Genomic DNA, 13188 nt, shown 5'->3' on the forward strand with positions numbered 1-13188 from the left:
AAAGAGCAAGATTTTCTCTACTGCAAGCATGTTAGTGTCGCTGTCATTTTCTGTTTTTATTGTTTAGTTCTTTTTGCTTTTCATTACTCGAGGACGAGCAATACTCTAAGTTTGGGGTGTGATAACTCTATGGTATAGAGTTAATTTTTATGCTTTTAAACTAAAGTATTGTGAGAAGAGTAGTGAAAATGTGTTTATTTGCTTAATTTTAATTAGTTTTAATGTTATTTTCTATTTAGTAATCTAACATTTAAGTCTTGTAAATATTGATATTGGTGGGTGTGTTTTTCCAATTAACTGTGCTTATTTTGTTGAAAAATGAGAAATTAAATTGATAGGAAAAAGAAAAAGAAGCAAGGAAGAAAAGGAACACAAGCTGAAATTGGGTTGATTGCTGAAGCAATGCTGAAGTGAATTCAGCATCCTGGCAGTGACATGGAAACACGAATTTCACTTATCCACCTCAACAACTTCGGTCCAGTCACTCAAATTACACCAGCCAGCTGACGTGGAGGAAAGGGGTCTAACCCTAGTGGGCCAAAGTGGAAAAGTTTGGGCTTCTATTTCGGGGTAGGAGGTTGGTACCCTAAGAACGCAACATCTAAAAGAAGAGAAAAAAAAAAGTACACCATTATCATCCTCATCATCTCGTACTTGAGCAGCTGCATTTTTTCTGGAGGAGCTTTAATTGCAGCAGGAAGTACAACAAAGAAGAAATAAGAGGGGACCAAGCCTAATGTTTGACTTTTCTTTTACCCTTTCTTAATAGTCTTCTTTATTTTCATCTTTTATTGTTGTTTGTACTTAGGATCAAAAACTTCTTGAGATTGTAAATTTGGGCAGCAGCCATGGATGAATTGTTTTTAGCTTGGATTTTATCTTCTTACTTGAATATGAGCTAAACTTTTGAGGCTTGAATGGCTATGAACTTCTAAGTTGGGTATGATTAAATTTTAAGCTTATTTTAGCATTTGTTTGCCTTTGTTCATTCAAGTGAGTTTCATTTTAATTGATTGTTGTTTCTTGGCCATGAATAACAATTTGCTAAGCTAGATCTTGTACCGGAAGGGCTAGATCTAGTAGTTCAACTTGAATGAAGCAAGTAAAAACCTAGATTTAGGCTTTTCTTTGTAAGTGGGATAGCAATATTTCGTTTACCTTGCATAACTTACCAAATTAATATTTGAATAGTGTTCTGCTTGCTGGTTTGATATAGGAATATATTGAGCTAAGTGGTAGAATTAAAGTTGTGAGTGTTGGAAAATTCTCACAAGCCTAGAGGAATTTTTTATTATCTCTGTGCAGAATGCTAGAGTAATGCTGAACCGATGCTATACTGACTGTAAAAAAACCTGACTAGAAGGAATTAGTTATTCAAGCCATTTTTACCATATTACAACTTTTATCTTGCAACCAATTTTTTTCTTAGCAACAGTAGTTTAATTCTAACAAGATTAATTCATGTCATTTCTAATTTTGAATCATTACTCGACCATTAGCATATTATTTCTTTTTACTTTAGGTTGTAATTAGTTGGTTTTACAAGATATTTTTGTTTGCAATCCCCGTGGAGACGATCTTACTTATCACTTTATTACTTGTGTGACTGCGTATACTTGCGTATATAATTTTCACAACAAGTTTTTTTATAAAAATAAGTGAGATACAATGAGACAACAAGTGAGATACAATAATAACAATAGTTTTGAATTATCGAGATATGAAAATAATGTATTATGGGAAATGCCGTAATTTTTTTCTATACCACTTTATTTATTTATCTTTATAAAAATATTTTTTTAACAAAAATAATTTAAAATACTACATATAATAAATTTTAAACTTCCTAATAAATAATTCTAAATAATAATTAATAAAATTATACATTTAGTTTTTAATAAATAAATTATTTATAATAATATGAAATAAGATAATATATTTATAATTTTACTACAGATTAGAATTATATTTTTAAGTAAGTATTTATTATAATACTAAAAAAAATTAAATTAGTCGCGCGAAAAACAGGTATATTAACTAGTTTTTAAAATGATCCATTAATTTATTAAGTTGATTATTTTTACTTAATGAAAGTTTTATCGTCATTTTAGAACACTACTCGGGTATCAAAATTATGTAGTCCTCGACTCTTGTGAAATTATTTTATCTCAAAATTTAAAATTTTATCATTATTATATTATATATTCTCTGATACATTTTGGAATGTAAATCATAATAATGAGATGATAATGTTTTTTATTTATTTGGTAGTAGTATGAAAAATGTGATATTTTATGTGGATTAAATAATTTAAGATCTTGAAGAAAATCAAAGAATATTTTTGCCCCGTTGACATCTAATCCTAGTTTGGCCCCAGACTATGACATTGATATAGCTGTTAAACAAGGGAATTTAGGTAAATTCCACTGACTATTAGCATAAAGTTTTGAGTAATTAATGAATTTACGCTTTTTTAATCACTTTATATAGAACATTGCTATTAGGTACCAGTGCCTAACACTTTCTCGACATGTCGCGTTGCAAAATGACATTTACTGCAATTGGCCAGAAAAGCTGTTGAGACGGCGGATCATCATTTACTGCTATTGGAAAATTGATCGATGGTATCATTGGAAGCAATTAGTATTAGTCTACTAAAATTTCGACCTATTCTAATTTCATTCTAAGGTCAGGTAAGTTTGTTGTTGTCAAAGTGAAATGGGAATAAAGTAATTTCTTATTCAGAAAAGGAACCTTTGCATTTGGTTTTGTATCGCATAGTGAATTATGCTATCAACTATCTGAACCCTTGATGCTTGCAGTTGATATTGTTCTTAAACATTGTATTATTTCCCCACATAGACAGACTGAAAGTTAATTAGTTTGATGATAATTCGAGAGCAATCAATTATTGGTTTGATGTAATGTCAATATTTTAATGGTTGGCAGTTGACAGGCTATACTTTGGTTAGGTGAGATGATAATAATAACAATGAAAGCCCTTAAATTCAATTCATACATCAGAGAACGGGATGGGGTCACATGCATAAACAAATATTGTTTAGTTGTACAAAATATGAAGAGTGATGCTGTTTGAGTATTATTGTTTTTGTTTTCTCTGTAAAATAGCCACAGTCTACACACATACACATGTTTGAACCTAACCCACGTAGCAGTATACGTTCATTACCAATCAGAAAATGTAGTTTTGTTTTCAGCCATTGGATTTCATCCAAGGTATATAATGAAAAACAGAACATGTTCCCATATTAATGGGCGAGATAAGACATTATAAAATCAATTCAGAAGTAACAAAAAGATAGGAAAAAGAAGAAGAAGAAACGTAGTCGTACATCATCATCATCATCAAGAAGCTAAAATGAAAAGAACAGAGTTGTTGTTCATCCCATCTCCTGGAATAGGTCACCTAGTCTCCATGCTTGAATTTGCCAAGCGCTTGATACAATATGATGATCGACTTTTCATCACAATTCTCAGCATGAAATTTCCCAACCATGACGCATATATTAATTCCCTAGTGCCCTCACTATCACAATCCCGAGTCAAACTCGCTCATCTCCCTCAAGTTGACCCACCTCCACCCGAGCTACTCAACTCACCAGAAAGTTATATCTACGTGTACGTGGAGAGTCTTGTTCCTCATGTCAGAGATGCACTTAAACATATTGTGCCATCTCACTCCAATTCAGAGACCACTCACTCTCAAGGTTGTTTTGTAATGGTTCTTGATTTCTTTTGTATGCCTATGATGGATGTGGCCAACGAGCTAGGCCTCCCTTCTTATATGTTCATGCCTTCCAACATTGGATTTCTTAGTTCAATGCTTTACCTTGCAACTCGTCATGACCAGATCAGCTCCGAGTTGAAAGAATCAAATCCTAATGAGTATAGCTTAAAGGGTTTTCATAATCCTGTTCCTTGGAGTGCCCTTCCTCAAGCTTATTTTTGCAAAGATGGTGGCTACTCTGCTTGTGTTAAAATGGCTCAAAGGTTCAGAGAGACAAAAGGAATTATAGTGAATTCTTTTGAGGGACTGGAGGCTCATGGTGCTACCTCCTTTAATGATGGGGAAACACCTCCAATTTACATGGTTGGACCGGTGGTTAACTTCAAGGGACAACCTCACTCAAGTACAGATCATGTTCAGAACAATAGAATCTTCAAATGGCTTGATGAGCAGCCTCAGTCATCTGTAGTGTTTCTCTGCTTTGGGAGTGTTGGTACTTTTGATGCTTCACAGTTGAGAGAGATTGCATCTGGATTGGAATGCAGTGGCCATAGATTCTTGTGGTCTATACGAGTTCAACAGCCGACAATAATAGACGAAATCTTGCCAGAAGGATTCTTGGAGAGGATTGGAAGTAAAGGAATGATATGCAATGAGTGGGCGCCTCAGGTCGAAGTCTTGGCTCACAATGCTGTGGGTGGCTTTGTGTCCCATTGTGGCTGGAATTCTATATTGGAGAGTTTATGGTATGGGGTTCCCATTGTAACATGGCCAGTTTATGCAGAGCAACAACTTAATGCATTTCAGATGGTGAGGGAGTTCGACTTAGCTATTGAGCTGAGATTGGATTACAGGAATCGTGGACATAATCAACTTGTGACAGCGGAGGAGATTGGAAATGCAATAAAAAAGCTTATGGAGGGTGATCATAATGTGGTGATGAGAAAAAAGGTGAAAGAGATGAGTGATATTGCCAGGAAATCTGTTGAGAAAGGTGGATTCTCATTTGATGCTATTCGAAAATTTATCGATAATATCATAGGAAGCAACTAGTGACAGCGTTAATTACTGTCTTGTTTATGTGCTTATTTCTATGTTTGATTTCAATGTTACGCATGCTTTTCTATGTTGTTTCTTTTATTTTATAAACAAACAAATGTCATCAATTAAGTTTAGATATTTTATAAATATATTTTTTTTACGGATTAAATTTTATACCTTTCCGTTATTACCACCACTCTCTTAAATATAACAGAATTTGGTTTATATGCCACGTGTGGATCTGTTATTGGCCCACTTGATGAATTACATATAATTATCAGATCTCATTCTTCCTTCTTCGTCGTCTTCTTCTTCCTGATCTAAAATCTTCCTAAGTGAGGGCTCTCTTCATGGCAGTGATCACTAACGGGAAGGAAGAGAATCGCAGGGGCGAGTGGGATCAGCTCGATGGTTCTTAGTCGTTTCTATACGTGCAAGGAAAACGTTGTTCTTCGACAGGATCCACGGTGGTTCGCCATTAAAGCCGGTGGAGAAGAAAAATGACAGAGAGAAAGGGTCGACTGACCTGGAAATGTCTCTGCAACTGCAAGAGAGAGAAGCAAGCTTTTGCGCACATCTCTGGCTCGAGATCTCTGATTTGCCACTCTATTTATTTATTTATTTTCATTCTTATTTATCAGTGAAATTAGAGTTTTTTTTATTTTTTTTCATACTTTTGATGTCAAAATTTGGATCACCGTTAGTTAGAGTGTTGAATAAAATTAAAAGAACCTTGTACCTGTGACATATGTATGTAGCCATGTGGAGGTGTTTTCCTCTTCATTAATGCTCGACCCCAAAAAAAAACAGAAATTATGTTGTATATCAGTTTAATTTAATTGTTTTAATTTTTATTTTTATATTTTTGATATTCTCATTAGATCGTTTAGAATCAATATATCAATATATAAAGGAGACGTATGAAATAGAATAATAAATATGGCATTTTAAAATCACTCCAAATAGCTCTATCTTTAATTCTTTCTTTTTTAATTTTTTATTAGGTTTTAAATATTTATTATTTATTTTTTCATATTTTTTATTATTTTATTATTATTAATTATATTATTTAATAAATTTGTTTAGACTTTTTTTTTTAAAAAAAAAAAACGTGGCTGTTTGTTTTATAAAAAAAAGTAATATATTTATATATATATATAAATATAGATCATTATTTATTTTGATTTTTTTTTAAGTTTTTAACATTCTTATTTCATATTTCATAATATATATTGTTGCAACAAATCACAATAAGAATTTTTGTATTTCATTAACATGATTTTGTAGACTTTTAAATTTAAAAAAATTTAACTAAATATAGCTTCAATACCTCTTTTTTTTTTCTTAATTATTCTCTTATTTTTTACTTTTTTTATTACTTCTAAAAGAAAAAATCTCCAATTAAGCTAATAATAATAATAATAATAATAATAATAATAATAATAATAATAATAATAATAATAATCCATCAATCAATATCTATATATAAAGGAAAAATATGAGATGGTAATATGACGGTCTAAAATCTCTCCAAAGCTATTTTTTTTCTCCTTAATTCTCCCAATTTTTTAATATTTTATTAGAGCATAAATTTACAAATTAATATTTTACTATTATTTTAATAAATCTTTATATCTATATCTATCGTATAGCATTCTATTTTCTATTTTAAAAAATTTAAATATCTATTAATTCTTAACACACAACCTTAACATATACCGTGTTATTCTATTTTTTATTTTAAAAAATTCACATATATATATATCAATTAATTATAATATATACAGTAGTTTACTATTTTCTATTTTGAAAAAAATTACATATCTATCAAAAAAATTCCATGACAACTATAATACAATTATAAATAAACTATAAAATAACTTAAAAAACAGTTCATTATTTTCACTGAAGAGGTATTGTTGTAAATAAAAAAAAATTGAAAGAGTAAAAATAAAAAAAAAATAAAAAATCGTGTCAATGTATTTTTGTAAATTTGTTCAAACCTTTAGTCTATTATGTAAATTTTTCACTTTTTTATGACTTTAATAGCAAATTTCACATATTGAAAAAATAATAATTAATAAAAGTCCTAAGTTTAAAACTCCCACCCTAATATATTAAAAAAACTAAAAAAAAAAAAAAAATTTAAGTGTTAAAAATAAAAATAAAAAATAAAAAATAAAATATATTTAGAGTATGTTTGGAAGTTGAATTTCGGTGAGGAAACAAAAAAGTAAAGTAAATGTTTGGAAAAAAAGTGTGAAAAATAAGAAAAACAATCAAATTTTCATATTAGGTAAAAAAAATTGTTGAATGAAATTTTTTTCAATACAATTTTTCATTCCATACCAAATATAAGATTTTTATTTATTTATTTATTTATTACTTTTAGTTTTCCTACAATGGTAACATACCAACTTAAACAAGTGAAATTATAGCAAATGACCACAAATCATAGCACTATATATTTATTATTTATATTGTCTTTTGCGGCATAAAAAAATCAATATTTTTTTCATATATTTTTTTAGAATTAGAAGGAAATTACTTAAAGACAATGTTATATACTTATATCTATATTAATTCTGTTAAAATCCTTTTTTATTTGCAGTTATGTCGATTTTTTAATTTGTAACGGGTTGTTGTGGGTTGTTGGTATATATATTTTGTTGTACAATATATTTCTGTTTTGTTGTATGATATTTTATTATTGGGTAAATGCCATTTTAGACCCTGTGTTTTGCAAAAGTTACCAATTGGACCCTCTGTTTGTTAAATGACAAAATAAACCCTATATTTTCATAAATAGTAAAAATAAGACACTGAGCACAATTTTCAAAAAATTTATTTTTTAATATAATCAACTTTAAGTCAAATTCTAATACAAACAGATACAGAAAATGTAACCAATTTTGTCATAACATCTTTAGATCAGATTATTATTAAGTTTATTTTGACAAAATATCAGTTCAGGGTCCCATTTGTACAATTTTAGAAAATACATGATCCATTTAGTCATTTAATAAAACAGAGGGTCTAATTGGTAAATTTTTGCAAAATATAGAGTCCAAAATGGTATTTACCCATTATTATTTTTAGATGATATTTATTTTTATTTTACTATGCATAATAGTAGTATATAATTTTGTTCGCATCATACAAATATTGTAATGTATGTATATAATTTTATTGGGATGCTACATATATTTAATTAATATTTTTTATATATATTTTAATTGTGGTATATAATTTAGTTAGCATAGTATATATATTAATAATATGTTAATTATTATTATTATTATTAGTATATATATTTTGGTGAATAAAATATATATTTTTATTATACAGTATATTATTTTTTTTAATAATATTTAAGTTTTTTTATTGTACTTTTATTAACGTGACATATAATTTTATTAGTGTTATACATATTTTTATTTTTATTTGTTGTTATTATATATATTTATTGTAACTTTGTAAGGTATATATATTTTATTGTAAAGTATATTATTTTATTTTAGACCGTGCATGTTTAGTTTTTATTTTATTATATATAAATGTGGTACATAATTTTGTAAGTATGATATAATTATTTATGGTTGTATATAATTTTGCTAGTATAATATATATTTTTTGAGTATTAATATACTAGATTTAGTATTGTTATATTTTTTTGTGGTATATAATTTTATTACTACGGTATATTAATATTTAGTAATACGATATATCAAATATTACTGTTGTATATATTTAATGATTTAATATATATATATTCGTTTTTGTTACAATATATTAATATGCAATACTAAAAATTTTATATAACTTAATTTAATTATTATATCTATTTTTTGAAAAAAAAAATAATATGTATTAAATTAATTTTTATAATTTTTATTAGCTAATTTATTATATTTAACTATATTGTTAAACATGTAGGGGGATTGGGATTTTGAAGCTTGAGAGACTTTAATTTGGCTCTTTTAGAGAAGCAATATTGGCGTTTGTTGGTTAATGTTGATTCTTTGGTTAGTAGGCTTTATGAGGCTAAATATTATGCTACTGGTAATCAGTTTTCTGCTGTATTGGGAGACAATCCTAGTTTCATTTGGTGTAGCATTCTTGAAGCAAAAGATCTTATCCACGCCTGTGCTCAAAGAACAATTGCTGATGGGGAAAATGTCTCCATTCTTAATGATCCTTGGCTTCCACATAATTCAAACAACTATGTTGTCTCACGACACCCTGCTCTTGTGAATAAGTCCGTCAGCTGCCTCTTTCAAGTAGGTACCCGCGCGTGGGATGAGGATGTTGTGAGGGACCTGTTTGTTGCCCGTGATCAGGACCTTATTTTGTCCATTCAACTTAGTGATTCGGCCGCTAATGATGGTTGGAGTTGGCGACTTGAGACTTGTGGGAATTGTTCGCTTAAAAGTGCATATAAATTCTTGCAATAATCTAAGGGTGCTTAGTGCCGAGATGCCAATAGTGATTTTTAGAAGGGCCTTTGGTCATTAAAAATTCCTCTTAAGATCAGTAATTTTTTATGGCGAGCTGTTTCGGGTGTGCTTCCAACGTGTTTTCAACTCCAAAAACGTCATGTTCCTGTCAATGCTGACTGCCCTTTGTGCAACTCTAGTACTAAAACTATTCATCATGCGTTGGTAGAATGCTCATTTGCAAAGGCTGCTTGGCATCGCAGCATAGTGGATATCGGGGCTGGGGCTGTAACATTCTGCAGTTGGTAGTTGAGAATTTTCACCAGGGGGCACGAAGTTGAAATAGAATAAGTGGCGATGGTGAGTTGGGCTATTTGGCGTGCGCGGAATGACTTTGTTTGGCAAAAGAAGTTGGCTTGCTTCAAATATTGTAACATCAGCTAGAATCATGCTTGATCAATACCCGTTTGCTCAGGGAAGGAAGGGCCTTTCATTGTCTCCTTTGAATGATGGGGGGTGGAACTGTGAGCGTTGGATTGCACTTGTGTTAAACAAGATTAAAGTTAATGTTGATGGGACTTTATTTGAACAAGAGGGGCAGTTTGGAGTGGGCTGTGTAGCTCGAGATCATCATGGAACCATAGTATAAGCTTTCAAGAAAGGAAAGGTTGGGTATGTCCAACCCGAAATTGTTAAGATCATAGGCATTAAAGAAGCTTTGAGTTGGATTACAACTCATCCCTGGGACAATGTAGTGTTAGAAACGGATAGTTTGGTGTGTGTCCAAGTAGTCCAAATTAATGTTTTTATGTCCTCACAGTTTGGTCTTATTGTTCAAGATGTTGGGATTTTACTTTTGGCTTTATCTTTTGTTGAGTTATGTTTTATTAAACGATCTGCAAACAAGTTGGCTCATTGTTTGGCAAGAGACTCTTGTTTCTCTAAAGATTGTGTCCTTCAATTGGAGGATTGTTCCCCTGAAGTGCGTTCTATTATTTTGAATGAGTTTATTATTAATTAATAAATTCCCTAATTTATTCAAAAAAAAAAAAACTATATTGTTAAATAAAAAAAATATTTACTAACTTAATTTTCAAACAAGGTTTTCACAAAAATATTAAATTTTAGGTAAAAGTTTACAATTTTACTGTCACACGAAATTTTTTATAAAAATACTGTTTTTTTTTATATAAAACAACCATAAAACAATAAAACAAAACAATTAAACAATAGTGGAACAACTGAAAATTAACCGTGAAATAACATTGAAAACTTAACACAGTACATTGTATAAAAAATATGTAATGTTTTTGAAAAAAATAACTTACTCCACAGTAAAAAGTAAAAAAGTTAAAAATTTTAATTTGTGGTCTAAAATCCCATTTTTAAATTTAAAGATATTTTGAATCTCAGCACATTCAACAAACATTCACCCCGCCCAATCTATATATTTATATAATGCTGTTGTTTGGACAGATGACGTGGCGGCATATATGAACTCTCTTTATATTTATTTAATTTCTTATATTTTCTAATTTTTCAAAAATTCTTTCATCTTTATTTTTTACTCAAAAGTCATATACACTATATTGATAAAAATTAATAAGAGATCATTAATACAATAAATAAAAGAATTAATGGCGTTATTATACCATCCCAAACTCAATATATTTTTTAATTAAAGAGATCATTAATACAATAAATAAAAGAATTAATGACATTATTATACCATCAGAAATTCAATATATTTTTTAATTATTTTTAATTAATATTAATGTTAAAAATATTAACAATTGCACCTTATTTATTTTTTCAGTTTTAGTTTTTTTTTTTTTTTTGAAAATGCATTTGTGGTACTCACTATATTAAATGTAATATATTTTATGATAAACGTTAGTACACTATAAATATTAATTACTTAATTATGTACATGTTTTTAATTCTAATACAAAACTCAAAGGCCACAAATAGTTATATACCTATTTCTAATTCTAATACAAAACTCAAAAGCCACAAATATTAACAATTCTCCTTACATTTTTTTATTTTCTTATTTTTTATAATTTTTGAAATATTCTTTCATCTTTATTAGTTTTTAGAGCAATGATGTAGCAGCCTATCAAATTATGAATCTAATTTTCTTATTTTATGGATTTTCCAAATTTTTCTATTATTTATTTATTTTTTCTTATTAAAAGCTAATCACACAATTTATTACTTACTACTCTTCAACTTCTTTTTGCTCTACAATAATTCTATGCGCCTCTTCTCTTCTGTGGCTTCATCTCATTTTAATTTTTTTATATTTAAAAATTTAATAATAACAATAACTTATTATTAATTATTAATTAAAGGAGAATAACTAATAATTGATTATAACATTTATTAATTAATTTTATTATAAACAAATAATATCAATAAAAAATTGATTACAAATTTTATTAATTAAGTTACAATGTAAATTTATTTATTATTATTAAGAGCTATCATAGTATTAATGATAATAAAATTTAGTGACAACCTTTCAACTTACAAATGTTTACTAGCTACTTTATATATGAGCTCTCATATAAATATATGTGCTCTGTTGTAAATTATATTTTTGTTGGTGCTTTATATATGTAGTTTTCTTTCATTCTTTTTTAGTTTTGTTGTGGCAGATGTTAATTACTGTACTCATTTCTCTATGTATATTATGTGAACGCAAATGTATTTTCTTTTTTAGCTCTCAACATTTTCTAATTTCCATGCATTTTTCTTTTGGTTCTTATTGGAACACATATGATCTTTACAAAATTATATTCTTGATTTCAGGTCATTGAAGAGCAAATTGTTGTGTCAATTATTTGATAGCATTGGACAAGTAAGTTAATCCGAAAATTATTTGTTTAAGTTGTTTGTTTGTTTGTTTTTTTTTTTTGGTATTAACATATGATTTTTGGGAATTTTTTTTAATGAATTGTGAAACTGTATTACTCTTAGTTGCTTCTGTCTGGCACAACTAATTTATTACTTTCCAATTGTTTTTTTTTTCTTCTTATTTATTGGTATATATATTTATTAACAAAAAAAAAAAAAAACTATATGTAAGGTACGTATACTTATTTTATGTTAGGTGTTTTATAATTTAATTGAGAATAGCTCAATAAATAATTATATAACTTAAAATGGTTTAAAAATTAATTTTAATTATTGTGTGGATTTATTTCGAAACCCATGGTGAAGCCCAATTGAAAATTTGCATAAAGAAAGAGAAGAGGAGAATGAGTTATTAGAGTTTTTAATCTTCATCTCTTTCTTTATATAAACATTAATTAAAAATTTATTTAATTACAATAACATAATGAAATATTTTAAGTGGTTGAGATTAAATCTCACTCAAAATAATTGTAATTTTTTAAGTTGTTAATCTTTGTATTGAGAATATTATTTTTACTATATAGATATCACTATCTTTTTCACCTTGCTTTGTGTAAAATTAACATTACATAGTATTTATGTGGATAATATAGGATTCATGCCCAATTAATTATAATTTTTTAAATGAAATGCAACATATATTTTTATACTTTTCTAGTTTTTGCCAAAACTTAAAAGTTTTTCTTTAATTATTTTTAACAAATATAAATAATTTATTAAATTTTGGTTTTTAAATTTTAAGTTTTTTACTTTACCCAAAAAAAAAAAAACCTTAACAAATAAAAGTATTTTTTTAATTATTTTCCATTTCAATTTTTATATTATATTTTTTAATAGTTTAAAATTTAGAATAATTTTCAAGTTATGATGTTTAGTTGAGCTTCACATCTAAGATTAAATTGTTAACTTCAATTTATAATTCTCTCATATGATAAAAATATTACTTCCATTAATTATTTTTTATTTTTATCTTACATATATACTTTATTTGTTTTTTTATTCAAAAAATAATATGCCTAAATAAGACCGCGCAAAGCACGGTAT

General features: G+C 27.9%; 2 protein-coding genes and 1 long non-coding RNA gene across 4 annotated transcripts in view; all 3 read left to right on the forward strand.

Annotated features, from left to right (window-relative positions):
• LOC133035038 (uncharacterized) overlaps positions 1 to 5651 on the forward strand; it is a 67156-nt gene extending 61505 nt beyond the window's left edge. The window contains exon 2 of the long non-coding RNA XR_009686321.1: positions 5442 to 5651. This is a non-coding gene — a long non-coding RNA (uncharacterized LOC133035038). The remainder of the gene's footprint in view (positions 1 to 5441) is intronic.
• Positions 2990 to 5623, forward strand: LOC115719767 (UDP-glycosyltransferase 71K2). 2 transcript variants are annotated; one of them, XM_030648955.2, is made up of 2 exons: positions 2990 to 4742; positions 5071 to 5623. In XM_030648955.2, exons 1-2 carry the CDS (start codon positions 3380 to 3382, stop codon positions 5106 to 5108), a joined length of 1401 nt encoding a protein of 466 aa, XP_030504815.2. In that variant the 5' UTR covers positions 2990 to 3379; the 3' UTR covers positions 5109 to 5623. The 2 variants fall into 2 exon arrangements, with proteins under 2 accessions (XP_030504815.2, XP_030504814.2); XM_030648954.2 differs by having other exon boundaries at positions 5147 to 5623.
• Positions 5652 to 6287: 636 nt separating the features above from the next.
• Positions 6288 to 9534, forward strand: LOC115720437 (uncharacterized). The gene is made up of 3 exons (XM_061109479.1): positions 6288 to 6295; positions 8745 to 9220; positions 9341 to 9534. Exons 1-3 carry the CDS (start codon positions 6288 to 6290, stop codon positions 9532 to 9534), a joined length of 678 nt encoding a protein of 225 aa, XP_060965462.1.
• Positions 9535 to 13188: the final 3654 nt, after the last annotated feature.

Source organism: Cannabis sativa, chromosome 2, assembly GCF_029168945.1.
Source record: "Cannabis sativa cultivar Pink pepper isolate KNU-18-1 chromosome 2, ASM2916894v1, whole genome shotgun sequence".
NCBI classification, from domain to species: domain Eukaryota; kingdom Viridiplantae; phylum Streptophyta; class Magnoliopsida; order Rosales; family Cannabaceae; genus Cannabis; species Cannabis sativa.